The 22,427-nt window shown below is 34.3% G+C and overlaps 1 protein-coding gene and 1 non-coding gene across 18 annotated transcripts; both read right to left on the bottom strand.

Annotated features, from left to right (window-relative positions):
• Positions 1 to 6,804: 6,804 nt before the first annotated feature.
• Positions 6,805 to 10,941, bottom strand: LOC112783322 (ABC transporter B family member 25). Of its 17 annotated transcripts, none has more exons than XM_025826234.3 (8): positions 10,688 to 10,926; positions 10,328 to 10,356; positions 9,566 to 9,799; positions 9,346 to 9,464; positions 8,873 to 9,064; positions 7,502 to 7,559; positions 7,307 to 7,382; positions 6,805 to 7,021 (listed from the first exon to the last, which is right to left on the bottom strand). In XM_025826234.3, exons 3-8 carry the CDS (start codon positions 9,774 to 9,776, stop codon positions 7,015 to 7,017), a joined length of 663 nt encoding a protein of 220 aa, XP_025682019.1. In that variant the 5' UTR covers positions 9,777 to 9,799; positions 10,328 to 10,356; positions 10,688 to 10,926; the 3' UTR covers positions 6,805 to 7,014. The 17 variants fall into 17 exon arrangements, 16 of the variants coding, with proteins under 16 accessions (XP_025682019.1, XP_025682026.1, XP_025682027.1 ...); XM_025826241.3 differs by having other exon boundaries at positions 9,566 to 9,737; positions 10,688 to 10,813; XM_025826242.3 differs by having other exon boundaries at positions 9,566 to 9,737; positions 10,594 to 10,731.
• A 4,635-nt stretch (positions 10,942 to 15,576) lies between these two features.
• LOC112787483 (small nucleolar RNA R71) lies at positions 15,577 to 15,684 on the bottom strand. Its single transcript, XR_003194895.1, has one exon. It is a non-coding gene; the product is annotated as a small nucleolar RNA R71 (small nucleolar RNA).
• Positions 15,685 to 22,427: the final 6,743 nt, after the last annotated feature.

Genomic DNA, 22,427 nt, shown 5'->3' with positions numbered 1-22,427 from the left:
TTGGAAAACATAGTAAAGAAACATCACCCTCTCATCACTTAGCCTTCTTCCCCAATCTTTTCAAGTGCGCTTCTCTATTAATAATATTTTTCTTGGATATGTATACAATATGTCTTCATGGACCGTTAAATTCCCTAAACCACATATATATAAATTGAGTGGTTCCCTTCTTATAAGAAAGATCGCCACCATCACTTAAACAACACATATATCATGGCTGAACTTGATTATGACTGAAGCGATTCAATTGCATCAACTTTAGGGTAAATCACCTCAATAAACTAAAGCATTGCAAATATTACATACATCATTCAAAGTTAAAAATGTTATATACATGTCTCCATTTATATTTCTATATAAATTGAATCAGAATTTATCGAATTACAAATTTTAATAGCAACTCGAATGAGATCATATCGATTTAGTAAAGAATATAATAAAATGAATCAAACTACTTCGATTTATGCATGAATGCTTAGACTCTAAATAAATCAAATGAGTACATGAATAAAAAACTATATGAATTTCTTCTCTATTAATATGATAATGTTTTTAATTTTAGATAATGTATGTAATATTTGCAATGCTTTAGTTTATTATTGGAGTGATTTACCCTCAACTTAATGTGAATAAAAAACTACATGAATTTCTTAGAAACTAGTTAGTTGATCATCATGAGATAATAATTATTATTTATCTATATTATTTTCTCCCACTACGTACTATAATTTTTTTAAAACAGAAAGCTTAGATTAAAAACATTATCTTTTTATTGCACTAATGGCCTGCTAGTGCTTACATCTTAATCTGGTAAATTTTCTTTTATTTTTTTATGTAAAGCTAGCTTTCTATAATTAATAATGTCACCAATAAGAATGTCATAGAGTTCTTCTTTTCGGCCACACTTAATTAAAAATTATAATAACCAGCTGAGCTTTCTTCTCTTCTCTCCGTGGCCTGTATTGCATGCAGATTAATGCACTGACATTTTTCTTAAAAATGTTCCATATCCGAACATTATTACTAAAAACCTAATTACTTAGTGAACTGTAACTGTATTTTTTTTAAAATATTTTATTCTTAAAAGTTGAATTCGAAACTATTAAAAAAATTTAGCGATAATATTTGAAAAAAATAACCTAAAATTACCTTATTTAATTTAACGTATATAATTTTATAAATATATATCTATAATTTTATTTATTATATTTAATATTATTTAATTATTCTAACGGTCCTAAAAAAATGGTGATGATATATATACAAACATTTTTATAATAAGTCTACCAAGTCTAACTAAATTGATATAAGTCTAACAAAAAAAACCACGTACATGCATCATTATTTTTTTTTTTTTGCACTTTTTCAATATAAAATTATTTTTATTAAAGAGTACAAATTCTTATTAACATAGCACATATATTATTTTCACATTGTACAAAATTTTTTACACATAATACAAATTTATCGATATAGCATAAAAAATTTTAAACATATCATAAAAGTTGTTACCAAGGTTGCAAAAACCCGGTCAATGAACCGGTGAAGTGACTGGTTCACTGGTTTCAGGATTTAACCGGGGTTCAACCGGTTTAATTAAATATTAAATAAAATTATTAAAAATAATTAATAATTTCTAAATAAAAAAATTTTAATATGAAAATAATTTTTGAGTTATACCTCAACATGAAACTAAAAGGTGTTATACCTCAAGATTAGAGGTTAGTAGTTTTCTTAAAAACATTAACATTGGATACATTAAGATGCTCAATAAAAACACTAATAGAAATAATTTATTCATAATAATTAACACAAAGTTCCTCTATTATTTAGATGTAAATGGTACCAATAAAAATTAAAAAAAAAATTCCCTAAACTACATTCTTAACAATTACCTCATTCTAGACATTTCCACCATATAACAATAGTGGCTTTATACCAGTCAAAGAGAACACAACACAATATAACATATAAGGAGATTAACAAAAGAAAAAATACGCAGTTCAATGCAGAAACATGTCCACAAATGTCATGATTGATTGAATCGGGTGAGGGATTTGCCATGGCTTAATAAGCGGATCTGAATCTAAAATCTAAAAATTCAAATTATATACAACAATTAAGAATGACAGCAATTCAGAATCCAGAAGATTATATCAATTCATACAACATTCAAAATCCAGAATTTATATCCAGTAAAATTCAATATAATAGAATTAAACTTATATGACAAAATTCAATATAACAAAATTCAAAATCCTAGGTTCTAAAATTGAACTTATATCAAAATCAAAATTACAGAATGATTAATTCATATAATTAACAAAATAAAAAAATTAACCAGCAACATCCTTTTTGTATTTCCAGCACAACCAAAAGAGCATAAATCAACAAAAGAATAATAGAGTGAAGCTTATCAGTTTTTTCATCCGAAATTTCAACTGAAAACTCTTCTTTCAACATCAAATCAGAGCTAGAACCAGTTGAAGAGCACAAATATCTCAATTATATGCCGACACATTCATTCCCAATAAAGTACCATCAACAACTCATAATTAGAAGAATTAGAAAAAATCAGCAACCAACAACTCAGAAATCAAAATCAATATAACAAAACAAAACTCAGTTTTTAAGTTTAACTAATTTCACTCAGCAACAAGCCAACAATTAGTAAATTAACTCAGAATTAGAACAAATAGCACAAAAATAACTCAGAAATTTACCAATAATCAACAAGAATTAACCCAGAAGTCAGAACAAAACAACAATCCAGCCCTGTTAACAACAATGAACAACGAAGAAAATTAACTCAGAAAACAACTAAATAACCCAGAAAAAAATAATCAATAATCAACATAATTAAATCCAGAAAAATAGAAATTAACTCCTAAAAATGAAAACTGAAGAAGCAGTAGAGGGATGGACGCTTACCAACAGGCAATGGTAACAGTGACTGAGCTATGAGAAAGAGAGAACAGAGACGAAGAAGAAAAACACCGACGAGAAGCAAACATACGTGAGTGACGGCGATGAGAGAAGTCCACAACTGAGTTGAAGGTGGCTGCGATAAGGTTTCGTGTTTGGAGACGATGACAAAAACAAAAAAAACTGCAACTCAGGGCCGACGACGACAACTAGCTTGACCTTTGAGAGGGCCGAGCAGACCTTCAAGACGGCTGCCACTGTCGGCGGCGACAGTGGCGGGGGCTGGCACGCGTTCTGGAGCTTGAAGGTGGCTGCGATAGGGTTTCGTGTTTGGAGAGAGAACTGAGAAGAGAGCCTCTTGCCTCTCTGGTTTCTTTTTTTTTTTAATATATAAAGTAGCAAACCGGAAGGCTAAAAAACCTGGCCGGTTCATACGGTCTACTAGCTAACCACCGATTCGTTTGATTTTTTTCTCAGTTTTTTGCAGTTCGATTTCTGGCATCAACCGGACCGGCCAGATGACCGATTCTCGATTAATCAGGTCGAACCGGCCAGTCCGGTTCGATTTTCAAAACATTGGTTGTTACCATAGCACGAAATTTTTTTCACATAGCATATAAATTTTTGCTGCGAATATATTTTGTTGGTTGGATGAGTCAATTGTGGTTCTTCAAAAATTTATGTGATATTCATAAAAAGTTAATGTGCATAAAATTTTTTTATATTTTCATGTATTTTGTTAGTTAGGTGTCAATATTTTTAACATATAATCTTTTGAAAAATTTGTACTGCTAGGAGAAAAAGAAAGATGAAAAAGATCATAAAAAAATGATGATAATAAAAGAGAATGAAGAGAAAAAAAGGAAAAAAATCAAATAAGAGAAGAAGATAATAAAAAATTGACAATGACAATGATAAATTGATGACAACCACGTTGAAGGAGAAGAAGGCAAAAAAAAAAAAGACAAAAAAATAATGACGTCATTAAAAAAAGACATGATTGTGTAGCTTTATTGCTAAATTAATTTTTTATTATTTCTCATATGTTTTTAAAAAATTGAATTGAATATATATCATTTGATTAACTCAACATTATTGATTGTAGTGTTGTCTTTGATTTATAAATGCTAAAAACTGAGTTTTAGGTATAGACAATTAGTACTAATTATTGTTACTATCCTTTTATTATTATATTCGCCAAGTTGACCAGAGAGCAATAATTATTAAAATAGAATTTATTTAGTAGTTGCTAATTTTTTTTTTTTTAAAAGACAAACTTAATGACTATAATGACTGCCACATGTAATCATGATCGGTGATAGATTGAAATAGAATATGTTGTTCAACCCACAGTCGAGCGATTGAAAGGATTGGCCAACACAAAAATTGTTAATGGCTTAATTCCAGCACATGAAAAGCTCATCAGCAAGTTATGAATTATGATAAGCTAGCTGTTAGTTTTTTTTTTTAATAGTATTTTTTAATTTCAAGAGTTAATCACTAATTTTTATGAATTTAAATTTTATTTAAAAATTTATTATTGGTCAAAAGATTACTATACACATAAAATAAAATTTGAACTGATATATCAGTGCTTTTTTTATGATAAACTTAATTATATATAATTAATTTAGATTAGTCAAGTGGTGAGTTTATTTATCTGTTTAAGTAAAAATTTAAATTTTATTTTGTACATACAGTAATTTATTAACTATCAACAAACTCTTAAATAAAATTCAAATCTAATATGTCGGAAAACTAGACATATTCAAAAAGAGTAGAGCAGTAAAAAAAAAAACACTTAATTATATATGTCCAAATTAAATGCTTCGTTCTTTAAATTAAATCTATGGTGTATAATATTAAAAGACCGACATCAAAACTACTAAAAAATAAAAGCCGCATGAGCTGTTCCCACCATTGGTGGTCATTGATTAAAGTTGTTTAATTTCCTCCTTTTTTTTCTGAGAATATTTGTTGAAGAAAGAGAAAAATCTTAAATAGACTGGACAATTATTTTAAATGATAACAAAATTTTTAGTAAAAAATATCTTTTTTAGTTTTTTATATTTATTTTTATGAGACTAATTAATTATTTTGTTAATATTTTTTTTGTATTAATAAAATAAACTTACATGATATATTAAATTGTTGATTTATTATTTATTAAAAGTAAAAAAAAAAAGTTGACAAATTCTTTTTTCTTGATAATCTCGTTGTCTTTTAGATTAATTGTCAATGCCGTTTAAATTTTTTTTATCTTTTTGTCATTTTTCTTAAATACATTGACTAAATTTATTATGTAAAACTAAAAAATATTAGTAATTTTTAAATTGTTTATACTTATAAAAATTAAATAGAGATATATTAGTGATTAACGTGTTACATAAATATATTATAAAAAGAGATCATTGATATAGGAACTAACCAATTTCACAAAGTTAAATGTCAAGGGCCGAAAAGGGTAATTGTTACTTTACGCCTCATAGTGCTTCGAAGAAATTATCAGGGGTTGGGATGGGTATTTACCCTTAGAGAAATAACTAAAATCACTCAACAATCCATTAATGTAGATTTCACTACAAGAAATTATCAGAATAGCGACCGATTTAGCGACTGATTCTGGTTGTCGCAAAAACATTGGTCGCTAATTTGAAAATAGCGACTAACTTCGGTCGCTAACCGTTAGCAACCGATATTAGCGATCGATTTTCAACCAATGCTACCAAACTAGTACCAAACGATATTGGTCGCTAATAAAATCGGTCACTAAATTGATCGCTAAAAAAATCGGTTACTAATAAAATCGGTTGCTAAATCGATCACTAATGTCTGACCAAAACCTTTATCATTACCTCTTCTGGGGTAATGATTTTCCCCCATTTGCTTCAGAAAATGGGGCGGCACCAGTTCGGCGTGTTTTATGATTCCTTAAAAGTAATTTATTGTTGCGTTCAATAACAAGAAGGCAAGAAATTAACTCAAAATACTTTTTAAATCCTTTTTCTTGATACTGCTGCTGCAGGAGCACATTCGAGGCATGGAAGGTTGAGAAAGTTTTCTCTAACATATCATTATTAGATATCTTTTCCCCACATAATTTCAATCGTGAGGTGATTCGAAACATTGCAGAATTATATTCATTTATGGATTTAAATTCTTGTAGACGCAAGTGCGTCCATTCATATCGGGCTTGAGGAAGTATCACCGTCTTTTTATGATTATACCTTTCTTCAGGGTCTTTCACTACAAAAAATTTTGGTAAAAACGGCGGTTTTTTTTTTGTATTTACGGCGGTTTGAACCGCCATTATTACCAAGTACGGCGGTTTTGAAAAGCGACGTAATTCTGGGCGCCATTCTGGTTATTACGGCGGTTTTCTGAAAACCGCCACAATTTCCTGGGGTTAAAACGGCGGTTTTCTGCTGGGTTAAAATGGCGGTTCAAACCGCCATTATTTCCAGGTTAAAACGGCGGTTTTTTACTGGGTTAAAATGGCGGTTCAAACCGCCGTTATTTCCAGGTTAAAACGGCGGTTTAAGGGTTGGTTAAAATGGCAGTTTAAACCGCCATTATTACCCTCACAGAATGGCATTTTAGTCGGTTAAAATGGTATTCTTGAACCGCCATTTTTACCCTAATAGTGGCATTTCAGTCGGTTAAAATGGTATTTTTGAACCGCCGTTTTTACCCTTACAAGGTGGCTTTTGATTGGTTAAAATGTCATTTTTGAACTGCCGTTTTAACCCTAACAGTGACACTCTTTTATCGTTTAAAAATGCAATTTTTACCCTCGTTTTTATCGTGTTAAACAAATAATATTTATTATTAGAAATCATAATCCATAAACAAAATATTATATAACTCAGAAACAAAGTATTAAACATAATATATGATTTTTTAGTATTAGAAATCAAAAGTAATAACTCTTATACAAAGTATCAAACATAACATAATTTTTCAACTATAAATGTCATAACATGTAACTCTTAATACATAAAATCTCCATCATATTTCATGCTGCTCTATTGCTTGCTCCAGAAGACCTACTTCCTAACTCTTTTGGCGATGAAATCTCACTCTCTTGATTCAATTCCTACAACAAAAATATAATTTGAAAATATAATAAACAAAATTACCCTTCTGATATTCAAGGCTTCCTAGTAAAGCTCTAGCTTCCTATGAGAAAAGGGTCATTTACTCATTTAGTTTCATCTTATAATGAAGAGACATCTCAAGCAATGAAATCATCAAGAATATATTAAGAAAGGAAGCAGATTTTCTCACACAACATTCTGCTAACACAACATTTCATAAATCATAACCAGATATAGCGAAAGTTAAATCCAAGGATATAACAAATTAATAATATTGGAATAACCTTTCAAAAAGTTCTTTTGAATCTTTTAAATTGCAAGATGCTTGCAGGGTCAGAGCTAAAGATTCAGCTGCAACAACTGGACAACAAAATATATATTTAAATGATTCCAATTTCTAAGAAGTAAAATAACAAACACATAGAGTGTATTATTACAAAATAATGGAAAATAGGGTTATTATTGATGAGCCTTTGAACCTGAGGCATGAAGCCATTGAAGCTGAGCTTGAAGAGACAAAGCAAAACCTTCAAAAAGCTAAAGAAGAAACCATGTCAATGGCGCATTGTCTTTCTTCATTGCAAGAAGAGCTTGAACTCACAAGGCAAGAGCTTCAACAATTGAAGCAAGAATCCATGGGCAACAATAATAATAATAATAATAATAATAATAATAATAATAATAATAATAATAATAATAATAATAATAATAATAATAATAAGCATCATCCCATAATGCAAGAAGAAGAAGAACAACCGGTTATTATTGAAGATGTCAAGGACATGGAGAATAATAAAAATAAAAATAATGTAACAAAGTTTGATGATGATGAATTGCAAAAGAAAAGGTATGTGACTTTTGCAAATACACCCTCATTAACTCATTATTTCACCGTCACCACAACCGCTTACACTTGAAGTTGAAAAATTGAAGAGGCACCATTCAATTGGGAGTGAGAAGAAGAAGAATAAGATCAAGCCACTTATTCCACTCATTGGTTTTGGAGGTATCTTTTCAAAGAAAAAGAGAAACAATTATTAAGAGAAAAATAATGCTTTCCATAGACACCTTGAATTTTATAGTTTTCATTTGTGTATTGCAAATTGTGTCACCTGCCAATTAAAATTCAGATAATAATGAAATATCACTCATGTCAAAATTATAGGAAAAAAGTAAAAAAAAAATTGACGGTCTACATTAAGTAGTTTTTTTTCATTCTCTCATGTCCTTTATATTGTATTTTATATAGTAGAGGCAAAATTAAACTAATAATATTGAGTGAGAGTGAAATTGAATATATATGGCATATGATATGAATATACTTTTTCAACTTGGTCTTGTTTATACAGCTGCACCCTTTCAGAATATCATTACTTTGAGTGACTTTCATGCCACTTCAAATCATATATTTTTCAAGCTTAGCTTGTACTTATTATATATTAAATTCAATAAATCATTCATTCAGCGAAAAGAAAAGCATCACGACTTTTCTTTTATACATTTTTATTCTAGATATACACCAAGCCGAAAGAATCATATCATATTCATATTAATTCAGAATAAGAGAGAAACAAATTTATAATGTTAAATTAAGATATAATAATATGTCATAGTGTAGAGTCTATAGCTTCTTAATTAGAAGTGAAGCTTCCATTTTAATCGCAAGTAAAATAGAAGAGTGGACCAAAATCAAATTTACCTCTAAGCTTAGCGCTGAGGGCGCAAGTAAAATTAGTAACCTTAAACTACTTGTAAACAATAAATGTGACTCAGACCACATCAAATTGTTCCATTAATATATTTTTTTATCTATACAATACTAATGCCATTGGCTCAAGAAGAACAAATACCTTCCTTGGGGCTATAAGAGTGACATCAACATCAAACAATGCAATCAAACCAGGTTTCCGGTAGCCATTTATTCTTATTAGACAGGTTGTGATTAACAAAAAAGATATAGAAGATATAGAAGATCCCACTGCTACGATAACAGAAAGTGTGGACGCTGCATTAAAGCCTCCAGAAAAGAGTCCAACGACTTTCTGTAACATCAAGTGGATAAGGTTAAAATGCATAGGCAAAACAACTTAGTGTACAAAGTAGCACATAGATCAAACCAGAAAGGACTAACTCACAGCTTGCTTAAGGCCAAGGCTGTGTGTCTCACTAACTTTCTCAAAGTAGCATGAAATTTCATAATCTTCTTAGGCAAAAGATCTTACTATTCTTATGGCATCAAATGATTTCTAAGCAGCATGCAAAATTAAGATTAGATTGAAAATGAATATCATCTCCTAATGTTGGTTTGATGGAAGAGAAATACCTCAGCAATTGAAGATGCTACTGCAGCTGCAGTTTGAATTTTGTGAGATAGTTCACGCAGGAAATGCCTAAATTTACAGACAGCAACAGAAATTACAGGCACAACAGCCAAAGCCAACACTATAAGATATTGAGGGAAGAGAGAGAAGTTAGAATTCGAACAATGGAATAAATGTATGTCTATAGTCTATGAAATAAACCTTCACTCTTCAACTACTCACATGTTAACTTCCAAGATGTTGCAAACATGAAGCTGAGACCCGTAAGTGCTGTTGCTAGGTTCTTCATGGCCTCAGAAACATTGGTAGTTGCGACATTCTTTATGATCTGTGTATCTTCCGACAACCTACTTAAGATTTCTCCCGTTCGAGTAACATCGAAGAAAGCAATCTCCTGAAAAATCGCGATTCCATAATAAACAAAAGCTTTCATTGAGCAGCAAGGGCAGCTACAATCTGCAAGATTGAAAATTCCTACTCTCCAATTCATTGGACCAAAAATAGCACAGAGAAACACAATGCAAGAGTCATTGCAACAATATTAGACTCAAAGACAATAACACAAACACCTTATGGACAAGAAATTGCAAGAAACATGTTCAAACTCAACTGCTGACAAAGATTACTAGAGAAATCATTTCAAAAGCAGTCAATTAACGCTACTGTTCTTTTAGATACTTCCTCTATGGCTTAGAAACAATCCATCTCAATCATATCAACAAAGCAAAAGTGAATGAATGATGACCCAAGCACGAAAAATGCATAAAGCATAAGCTCCTCAAAAGAAATATTAGACTCAAAGACAATAACACACCTTATGGACAAGAAATTGCAAGAAATTGTAAGAGCTAGTCACAACAAATATCAACTGAAAACAACTCTGAACTTTGAGTTGCACTAAAAGAAACGAAAATAGAACTCATCATTCCAAAATCTTAATGAGTCAGGGGTCCATTTCCATGTTTCAAGTTTAAACATCCTTACCAAAATCCCTGTTCTTCAATCAACTGTAACTGAAATGCAAAAATACAGCATATAAATTACGAGAAATCAAAACACTAACATTCAAATGCATTCTCATTCAATCACGTATTGTCTAGTCACAATTAGGTGCAAATGCTTGCCAAAAACCTAGGGTTCTTATTTCAATTGCAATAACAGTAGCTCAATCATAATCATAATCACATCAATAGCAATCTAAAACCGCAATTACAAGTTTACAAAAAGACATAAACTAGATTCAACCACACATCTTATTCTTGCTGTTGCTGTTGATTTTGCTGCGCAAACAGTGGAACCACTCGCGATGAATCCTCGAAAACTACTTAAAAGAGGTAAGCCAACCTTTCTGATCCAGAACGAAAGGGAGGCGCTGAGATTTTGGCGGAGAAGACGCAGGGGATGGCAAGGAGAGGAAGCTAGAGGGGACGTCATCGGAAGAGATTGCAGCTGGGAAAGCTGTCGCTGGAGGAGATGTCACCGGAGAAGATCTTCGTTGGACGAGATCGTCAGAGAACACAAGAGAGAGAGGTCACTGCAGTAGCGTCGTACACGAGCTTCAACTTTCACCCAAGTGTTTCTGTAACTAGGAATGTTCAATTTGTGTTTTTATATACAAGTGATAAAGGCGGTTCAAAACCGCTATAATGACTAAAACCGCCATCAAATACAAATTTATTACTGGCAGCGACCAAAAGTGCCATAATATCCAAATATTACGGCGGTTCTTTGAAATCGCCGTAATATAAATGCCATTTTAAACTTCTTTTTTTGTAGTGCACAAAATCATAATTGGACTAAATGCATTGGAACTTTAAGGAAAAATGAGATTAACTAACAAGGATATATCTTGGCATAAGGACCAAGATTATCTTATAAAATTGGAAAATAAAATAAAATAGAAGTGTCATTCCATCCAAGAAAAAAGCTTCTCAACTCAGAAGCATGTTGCAATACATGTGACAACAATAGCCTTAACATCATCCCTCCGTAATAAACAATAAATGAAAATCAACTAAGTCTACCTTGAAGGCATTAGAGATTGTTGAAGTCATTTTATCAAGAATCAAGCCTCCAGCTAACATACCACCAGAAATTCCACAAACATTTGTAATACCTCCAAACAACAGGTCAGCATTACTGATGAGTGGATAATTTATACGCTTTTTGGCATTGTTTTTACATAGTTTTCAGTATGATTTAGTTAGTTTTTAGTATATTTTTATTAGTTTTTAAACAAAAATCAAATTTCTGGACTTTACTATGAGTTTGTGTGTTTTTCTGTGATTTTAGGTATTTTCTGGCTGAAATTGAGGGACTTGAGCAAAAATCAGATTCAGAGGTTGAAGAAGGACTGCAGATGCTGTTGGATTCTGACCTCCCTGCACTCAAAGTGGATTTTCTGGAGCAACAGGAGTCCAAATGGCGCGCTCTCAATTGATTTAGAAAGTAGACATCCAGGGCTTTCCAGCAATATATAATAGACCATACTTTGCCTGAGTTTAGACGACGCAAACTAGCGTTCAACGCCAGCTCTCTGCCCTATTCTGGAGTTAAACGCCAGAAACAGGTTGCAAAGCAGAGTTAAATGCCAGAAACAGGTTACAAACTGGCGTTTAACTCCAAGGAAGACCTCTGCATGTGAAAGCTTTAATGCTCAGCCCAAGCACACACCAAGTAGGCCCAAAAGTGAATTTCTGCATCATTTACTCATTTTTGTAACCCTAGTAACTAGTTTAGTATAAATAAAACTTTTTACTATTGTGTTAGACATCTTTTGATCATGTTTTGATGATTGAACCCTCTTTGGGAGGTTGGCCATTCGGCCATGCCTGGACCACTACCACTTATGTATTTTCAACGGTAGAGTTTCTACACACCATAGATTAAGGTGTGGAGCTCTGCTGTTCCTCATGAATTAATGCAAAGTACTATTGTTTTTCTATTCAACTCAAGCCTATTTCTTCTCTAAGATATTCATTCGCACATAAGAACATGACGAATGTGATGATTATGTGACGCTCATCATCATTCTTACTTATGAACGCGTGCCTGACAAACACTTCCGTTCTACATGCAAACAAGCTTGAATGTGTATCTCTTAGCCTTCTGATTGTGAGATCAGAGTCTTTGTGGTATAGGCTAGAATTATTGGCGGCCATTCTTGAGGTCCGGAAAGTCTAAACCTTATCTGTGGTATTCCGAGTAGGATCCGGGAAGGGATGGCTGTGACGAGCTTCAAACTCGCGAGTGTTGGGCGTAGTGACAGATGCAAAAGGATTACTGAATCCTATTCCAGTATGATCGAGAACCGACAGATGAATAGCCGTGCGGTGACAACGCATCTTGGACCATTTTCACTGAGAGGATGGGAAGTAGCCATTGACAACAGTGATGCCCTACACAAAGCTTGCCATAGAAAGGAGTGGGAATGATTGGATGAAGACAATAGGAAAGTAGAGGTTCAGGAGGAACGAAAGCATCTCTATACGCTTATCAGAAATTCTCACCAATGAATTACATAAGTATCTCTATCTTTATTTTACGTTTTATTTATCTTTTAATTATTAAAACTCCATAACCATTTGAATCTGCCTGACTGAGATTTACAAGGTGACCATAGCTTGCTTCAAGCCGACAATCTCCGTGGGATCGACCCTTACTCACGTAAGGTTTATTACTTGGACGACCCAGTGCACTTGCTGGTTAGTTGTGCGAAGTTGTGACAAAGAACTAAGATTATGAACGTGCGTATTAAGTTTTTAGCGTCGTTACCAAGGAATGAATGATCACAATTTCGTGCACCAAGTTTTTGGCGCCGTTGCCGGGGATTGTTCGAGTTTGGACAACTGACGATTCATCTTGTTGCTCAGATTAGGTAATTTTATTTTAATTTTAAGTTTTTGTTTTTATTCTTTTTATTTTCAAAAAATTTTCAAAAAATTTTCAAAAATAAATTATTTTATGTTCTTCAGAATTTTTAAGAAGGAATTCTAGAGTTTCATGAAACATGTTGAAGTCTGGCTGGCTGTAAAGCCATGTCTAATTCTTTTGGACCGAGGCTTCCACTCATCAGCACAGAAGCAAGTTGAATGAAGTATCAGCTGTTGTATGTCTGATTTGTATCTGCTGAAGCTTGGCTGGCCATTGGCTATGTCTAGTGTTTTGGACCGGAGCTTTCACTGAAAACTTGGCTGGCTAGTAAGCCATGTCTAATTCCTGGACTGGAGCTTTAGACTAACATTGTAAGATTCCTAGAATTCCTATTAAAAATTTTGAAATCCTTATTTTCTTTTTCAAAATAATTTTCGAAAAATATACAAAAAAAATTTAATAAAATCATAAAAATAAAAAATTATTTGATGTTTCTTGTTTGAGTCTTGTGTCAGTTTTTAAGTTTAGTGTCAATTGCATGTTTATCTCTTTCTTGCATTTTTCGAAAACTCATGCATGATGTTCTTCATGATCTTCAAGTTGTTCTTGATGAATCCTCTTGTTTGATCTTTAATTTTTATTGTTTTGTGTCTTTTCTTGTTTTTCATATGCATTCTAGAATTCTCAGTGTCTAAATATTAAAAAAATTCTAAGTTTGGTGTCTTGCATGTTTTCTTTTATTGAAAATTTTTCAAAAATATATACTTGATGTTCATCATGATCTTCAAAGTGTTCTTGGTGTTCATCTTTGCATTCAAAGTGTTCTTGCATGTTTCCCTTGTTTTGATCCATAATTTTCATGTCTGGAGTCTTTTTGTTGTTTTTCTCTTTCTTCATAAAAAATTCAAAAATCAAAACATTATCTTTCCCTTATTTCACTCATAATTTTCGAAAATTTGATTTGATCTAGTCAAAAGTTTTTAAAATTTAGTTGTTTCTTATGAGTCAAATCAAATTTTCAATTTAAAAAAAAAATTCTATCTTTTTCAAATCTTTTTCAAAATTCAAATCTTTTTAATTTTTCTTTCATAATTTTCGAAAATTTTTAAAATCATTTTTCAAAATCTTTTTCTTATTTTTATTTCATGTTTCCAAAATTATTACTAACAATTAATGTGATTGATTCAAAAAATTTTCAAGTTGTTACTTGCCTATTAAAAAAGGTTCAATCTTTAAAGTTTAAATCATATCTTTTTGTTTCTTGTTAGTCAAGTAATCAACTTTAATTTTCAAAATAAGTTTCAATCACATCTTTTTCAAAATCAATTTCAAAATCTTTTCTAACTTCTTTTCTAACTTCCTATCTTTTCAAAATTTGATTTTCAAATCTTTTTCAATTAACTACTTGACTTTTTGTTTGATTTTAAAAGTTTACTATTTCAATCATATCTTTTTCAAAACTACCTAACTAATTCTCTCTCTAATTTTCGAAAATCACCTTCCCCTTTTTCAAAATTCCTTTTTAATTAACTATTTGTTTTAATATTTAATTTTATTTAATTTTATTTTTTAATTTTCGAATTTTAATTTTTAATTCTAAATTAAAAACAAAAATATTTTTCTTTTCTTTTCAATTATTTTCGAAAATTCTTCTCTCTCAGCTCCTTCTAATTATTTATTTATCTACTAACACTTCTCTTCTTCTTAAAATTCGAACCCTCTCCCTCTTTCTGTATTCGAATTTCTTTTCTTCTTCTACTCACATAAAGGAATCTCTATACTATGACATAGAGGATTCCATATTTTCTGTTCTATTTTTTTCTTTTTCATATGAGCAGGAACAAGGATAAGAACATTCTTGTTGAAGCTGATCCTGAACCTGAAAGGACTCTAAAGAGGAAGCTAAGGGAAGCTAAAACACAACTCTCTGGAGAAAATCTAACAGAAATTTCGAAAAAGAAGGAGGCATGGCCAAAAATAATAACAATGCAAGGAAGATGCTTGGTGACTTTACTGCACCAAATTCCAATTTACATGGAAGAAGCATCTCAATCCCTGCCATTGGAGCAAACAATTTTGAGCTAAAGCCTCAATTAATTTCTCTGATGCAACAAAACTGCAAGTTTCATGGACTTCCATCAAAAGATCCTTTTCAGTTCTTAACTGAGTTCTTGCAGATCTGTGATACTGTTAAGACCAATGGGGTTGACTCCGAGGTCTACAGGCTTATGCTTTTCCCGTTTGCTGTAAGAGACAGAGCTAGAGTATGGTTGGACTCTCAACCTAAAGATAGCCTGAACTCTTGGGATAAACTGGTCACGGCTTTCTTAGCCAAGTTCTTTCCTCCTCAAAAGCTTAGCAAACTTAGAGTGGATGTTCAAACCTTCAAACAGAAAGAAGGTGAATCCCTCTATGAAGCTTGGGAGAGATATAAGCAACTGACCAAAAAGTGTCCTTCTGACATGCTTTCAGAATGGACCATCCTGGATATATTCTATGATGATTTGTCTGAATTGTCTAAGATGTCATTGGACCATTCTGCAGGTGGATCCATTCACCTAAAGAAAACACCTGCAGAAGCTCAAGAACTCATTGACATGGTTGCAAATAACCAGTTCATGTACACTTCTGAAAGGAATCATGTGAGTAATGGGACGCCTCAGAGGAAGGGAGTTCTTGAAATTGATACTCTGAATGCCATATTGGCTCAGAATAAAATATTGACTCAGCAAGTCAATATGATTTCTCAGAGTCTGAATGGACTGCAAGCTGCATCCAACAGTACTCAAGAGGCATCTTCTGAAGAAGAAGCTTATGATCCTAAGAACCCTGCAATAGCAGAGGTGAATTACATGGGGGAACCCTATGGGAATACCTATAATTCCTCATGGAGAAATCATCCAAATTTCTCATGGAAGGATTAACAAAAGCCTCAATAAGGCTTTAATAATGGTGGAAGAAATAGGTTTAGCAATAGCAAGCCTTTTCTATCATCCACTCAACAACAGATAAAGAATTCTGAGCAGAATCCATCTAGCCTAGCAAATATAGTCTCTGATCTATCTAAGGCCACTTTAAGCTTCATGAATGAAACAAGGTCCTCCATTAGAAATTTGGAGGCACAAGTGGGCCAGCTGAGTAAAAGGGTCACTGAAACTCCTCCTAATACTCTCCCAAGCAATACAGAAGAGAATCCAAAAAGAGAGTGCAAGGCCATTACCTTACTTGGTGTGGCCGAACCCAAAGAGGAGGAGGAGGACGTGAATCCTAGTGAGGAAGACCTCCTGGGACGTTCAGTGACCAATAAGGAGTTTCCCTTTGAGGAACCAAAGGAATCTGAGGCTCATCTAGAGACCATAGAGATTCCATTGAACCTCCTTTTACGATTCATGAGCTCTGATGAGTATTTGGTGCACGAAATTGTAAATCACACTTTTTACAACTCGTACCACTAACCAGCAAGTGCACTGGGTCATCCAAGTAATACCTTACGTGAGTAAGAGTCGATCCCACGGAAATTGTTGGCTTGAAGCAATCTATGGTTACCTTGTAACTCTTAGTCAGGAAAACAATAAAACAATTCACTTATCAAATTTGATTGCAAGGAATAAAAGGGCATGAAACAAAGACTTGTTACTCAATAATGGAGAATATGTTGGGGTTTTGGAGATGCTTTGTCTTCTTTATTTCAGTTTTTCTCTTGTACTCCTCTTCACACACGCAAGGCTCCTTCCATGGCAAGCTGTATGTAAGGTGTCACCGTTGTCAATGGCTACTTCCCGTCCTCTCAATAAAAATGGTCCAAATACTCTGTCACAGCACGGCTAATCATCTGTTGGTTCTCGATCATGTCGGAATAAAATCCCTTGATTCTTTTGCGTCTGTCACTACACCCAACAATCGCGAGTTTGAAGCTCGTCACAGCCATTCAATCCTTAAATCCTACTCGGAATACCACAGACAAGGTTTAGACTTTCTGGATTCTCATGAATGCCGCCATCAATTCTAGCTTATACCACGAAGATTCTGATTAAGAAATCTAAGAGATACTCATTCAATCTGATGTAGAATGGAGGTGGTTGTCAGGCACACGTTCATGGATTGAGGAAGGTGATGAGTGTCACGGATCATCACCTTCTTCATAGTGAAGCGCGAATGAACATCTTAGATAGGAACAAGTGTGTTTGAATGGAAAACAGAGATAATCGCATTAATTCATTAAGACGCTGCAGAGCTCCTCACCCCCAACAATGGAGTTTAGAGACTCATGCCGTCAAAGAGTACAAAGTTCAGATCTAAAAATGTAATGAGGTACAAAATAAATCTCTAAAAGTTGTTTAAATACTAAACTAGTAACCTAGGTTTACAGAAAATGAGTAAACTATGATAGATAGCGCAGAAATCCACTTCTGGGGCCCACTTGGTGTGTGCTGGGGCTGAGACTTAAGCTTCTCACGTGCCTGGGCTGTTTTGGGTGTTCAACGCCAGGTTGTAACCTGTTTCTGGCGTTGAACTCCAACTTGTAACTTGTTTCTGGCGCTAGACGCCAGACTGCAACATGGAACTGGTATTGAACGCCAGTTTACGTCGTCTATCCTTGAGCAAAGTATAGACTATTATATATTTCTGGAAAGCCCTGGATGTCTACTTTTCAACGCAATTGAGAGCGTGCCATTTGGAGTTCTGTAGCTCCAGAAAATCCAATTTGAGTGCAGGGAGGTCAGAATCCAACAGCATCAGCAGTCCTTTTTCAGCCTGAATCAGATTTTTCCTCAGCTCCCTCAATTTCAGCCAGAAAATACTTGAAATCACAGAAAAACACACAAACTCATAGTAAAGTCTAGAATTGTGATTTTTAATTAAAAACTAATAAAAATATACTAAAAACCAACTAAATCATACTAAAAACTAAGTAAAAACAATGCCAAAAAGCGTATAAATTATCCGCTCATCAGTATTCATCTTCTGAAGAAGATGAAGACATTGCTGAAGAGCAAGTCGCTCAATATTTAGGAGCAATCATGAAGCTGAATACCAAATTATTTGGTAATGAGACTTGGGAGGATGAACCTCCATTGCTCATCAAGGAACTAAATGCCTTGGTTCAGCAAACTCTACCTCAAAAGAAACAGGATCCTGGTAAATTCTTAATTCCCTGTAACATAGGTACCATGACCTTTGAGAAAGCTCTGTGTGACCTGGGGTCAGGAATAAACTTAATGCCACTCTCTGTAATGGAAAAACTTGGGATCTTTGAGGTGCAAGCTGCCAAAATCTCATTAGAGATGGCAGACAACTCAAGAAAACAGGCTTATGGACTAGTAGAGGACGTGTTAGTAAAGGTTGAAGACCTTTACATCCCTGCTGATTTCATAATCCTAGACACTGGAAAGGATGAGGATGAATCCATCATCCTTGGAAGACCCTTCCTAGCCACAACAAGAGCTGTGATTGATGTGGACAGAGGAGAATTAGTCCTTCAACTGAATGAGGACAACCTTGTGTTTAAAACTCAAGGATCTCCTTCTGTAACTATAGAGAGGAAGCATGAAAAGCTTCTCTCACTGCAGAGTCAACCAAAGCCCCCACAGTCAAACTCTAAGTTTGGTGTTGGGAGGTTCCAACAATGCTCTGAACATCTGTGAGGCTCCATGAGAGCTCACTGTCAAGCTATTGACATTAAAGAAGCGCTTATTAGAAGGTAACCCAATGTTATTTAATTATATCTATTTTATTGTTATTTTATATTTTTTTAGGTTGATGATCATGTGGAGTCACAAAAACTACTGAAAAATTAAAAACAGAATGAAAAACAGCTTTAAAAACAGCTCACCCTGGAGGAAGAACTTACTGGCATTTAAACGCCAGTAAGAAGCATCAAAATGGCGTTTAACGCCAGAAAGAAGCATCAAGCTGGCGTTAAATGCCAGAAACAAGCACCAGACTGGCGTTTAACGCCAGAACAGAGCATGGAAGTGGCGTTAAACGCCAGAAACATGCTACATTTTGGCGTTTAACGCTAAAAACAAGCAGCAAGCTGGCGTTTAACGCCAAGCATGCATGCTAAGGGCGTTTTACACGCCTAATTGGAGCAGGGATGTTAAGTCCTTGACCCCACTAGATCTGTGGACCCCACAGGATCCCCACCTTTTCTTCTCTCCTCTTCACACCTTTCCATAACACTCTTCACAAATACCCTTCACCAATTACCTCATTCTCTCTTCCCCATCACCTCTTCACCATTCTCCCCCTCCCAAACCCACCCACACATGGCCGAACCACTCACCTCCCTCCATCTCCTCCATTTTCTTTTTTTTCTACTACCTTCTTCCTTCTTTTGCTCGAGGACGAGCAAACCTTTTAAGTTTGGTATGGTAAAAGCATTGCTTTTTGTTTTTCCATAACCATTTATGGCACCTAAGGCCGGAAAAACCTCTAGAAAGAGGAAAGGGAAGACAAAAGCTTCCACCTCTGAGTCATGGGAGATGGAGAGATTCATCTCAAGGGTCCATAGCTCAGTAGTAGAGCATTTGACTGCAAAATAAGAGATCATGGACCTCAATAAGAGCATGAAGAAATTCTTCACCATGAAATCCCTGAGATGCCTCAAGGGATGCACTTTCCTCCACAAAACTATTGGGAGCAAATCAACACCTCCCTAGGAGAATTAAGTTCCAACATGGGACAACTAAGGGTGAAACACCAAGAGCACTCCATCATTCTCCATGAGATTAGAGAAGATCAAAGAGCTATGAGGGAGGAGCAACAAAGACAAGAGACATAGAGGAGCTCAAGAGCACCATTGGTTCTTCAAGAAGAGGAAGACGCCACCCTCACTAAGGTGGACCCGTTCCTTAATCTCCTTGTTCTTATTTTCCTATTTTTTGTTTATTATGCTTCATGTTTATTTATGTTTGTGTCTTTACTATATGATCATTAGTGTCTAAGTGTCTATGTCTTAAAGCTATGAATGTCCTATGAATCCATCACCTCTCTTAATTGAAAACTGTTCTAAAAACAAAAGAACAAGAAGTACAGGGTTTCGAATTCATCCTTGAAACTAGTTTAATTATTTTGATGTGGTGACAATACTTTTTATTTTCTGAATGAATGCTTGAACAGTGCATATGTCTTTTGATATTGTGGTTTATGAATGTTAAATATGTTGGCTCTTGAAAGAATGATGAAAAGGAGAAATGTTATTGATAATCTGAAAAATCATAAAAATTGATTCTTGAAGCAAGAAAAAGCAGTGAATAGAGAAGAGCTTGCGAAAAAAAAATTGGCAAAAAAAAATAGAAAGAAAAAGAAAAAGCAAGCAGAAAAAGCCAAAAGCTCTTTAAACCAAAAGGCAAGAGTAAAAAGCCAATAGCCCTTAAAACCAAAAGGCAAGGGTAATAAAAAGGATCCAAGGCTTTGAGCATCAGTGGATAGGAGGGCCTAAAGGAATAAAATCCTGGCCTAAGCGGCTAAACCAAGCTGTCCCTAACCATGTGCTTGTGGTGTGAAGGTGTCAAGTGAAAACTTGAGACTGAGCGGTTAAAGTTGAGGTCCAAAGCAAAAAGAAGAGTGTGCTTAAGAACCCTGGACACCTCTAATTGGGGACTCTAGCAAAGCTGAGTCACAATCTGAAAAGGTTCACCCAGTTATGTGTCTGTGGCATTTATGTATCCGGTGGTAATATTGGAAAACAAAGTGCTTAGGGCCACGGCCAAGACTCATAAAGTAGCTGTGTTCAAGAATCAACATACTGAACTAGGAGAATCAATAACACTATCTGAATTCTAAGTTCCTATAGATGCCAGTCATTCTGAACTTCAAGGGATAAAGTGAGATGCCAAAACTATTCAAGAGGCAAAAAACTACTAGTCCCGCTCATCTGATTGGAGCTAAGTTTCATTGATATTTTAGAATTTATAGTATGTTCTCTTCTTTTTATCCTATTTGATTTTCAGTTGCTTGGGGACAAGCAACAATTTAAGTTTGGTGTTGTGATGAGCGGATAATTTATACGCTTTTTGGCATTGTTTCTACATAGTTTTTAGTATGATTTAGTTAGTTTTTAGTATATTTTTATTAGTTTTTAAATAAAAATCACATTTCTGGACTTTACTATGAGTTTATGTGTTTTCTGCGATTTTAGGTATTTTCTGGCTGAAATTGAGGGACTTGACCAAAAATCAAATTCAGAGGTTGAAGAAGGACTGCAGATGCTGTTGGATTCTGACCTCCCTGCACTCAAAGTGGATTTTCTGGAGCTACAGAAGTCCAAATGGCGCGCTCTTAATTGGTTTGGAAAGTAGACATCCAGGGCTTTCCAGCAATATATAATAGTCCATACTTTGCCCGAGTTTAGATGACACAAACTGGCGTTCAACGCCAGCTCTCTGCCCTATTCTGGAGTTAAACGCCAGAAACAGGTTGCAAAGCAGAGTTAAACACCAAAAACAGGTTACAAACTGGCGTTTAACTCCAAGGAAAACCTCTGCACGTGAAAGCTTCAATGCTCAGTCCAAGCACACACCAAGTGGGCCCGGAAGTGAATTTCTGCATCATTTACTCATTTCTGTAACCCTAGTAACTAGTTTAGTATAAATAGAACTTTTTACTATTGTGTTAGACATCTTTTGATCATGTTTTGATGATTGAAATCTCTTTGGGAGGCTGGCCATTCGGCCATGCCTTGACCATTACCACTTATGTATTTTCAACAGTAGAGTTTCTACACACCATAGATTAAGGTGTGGAGCTCTGCTGTTCCTCATGAATTAATGCAAAGTACTATTGTTTTTCTATTCAACTCAAGCCTATTTCTTCTCTAAGATATTCATTCGCACACAGAAACATGATGAATGTGATGATTATGACACGCTCATCATCATTCTCACTTATGAACGCGTGCCTGACAAACACTTCCGTTCTACATGCAAACAGGCTTGAATGTGTATCTCTTAGCCTTCTGATGGTGAGATCAGAGTCTTCGTGGTATAGGCTAGAATTATTGGCGGCCATTCTTGAGGTCCGGAAAGTCTAAACCTTGTCTGTGGTATTCCGAGTAGGATCCGGGAAGGGATGGCTATGACAAGCTTCAAACTCGCGAGTACTGGGCGTAGTGACAGACGCAAAAGGATTACTGAATCCTATTCCAGTATGATCGAGAACCGACAGATGAATAGTCGTGCGGTGACAGCGCATCTTGGACCATTTTCAC

Source organism: Arachis hypogaea, chromosome 20, assembly GCF_003086295.3.
Source record: "Arachis hypogaea cultivar Tifrunner chromosome 20, arahy.Tifrunner.gnm2.J5K5, whole genome shotgun sequence".
In the NCBI taxonomy this organism is placed as follows: Eukaryota; Viridiplantae; Streptophyta; class Magnoliopsida; order Fabales; family Fabaceae; genus Arachis; species Arachis hypogaea.
This window is presented reverse-complemented; position numbering and strand designations above follow the sequence as displayed.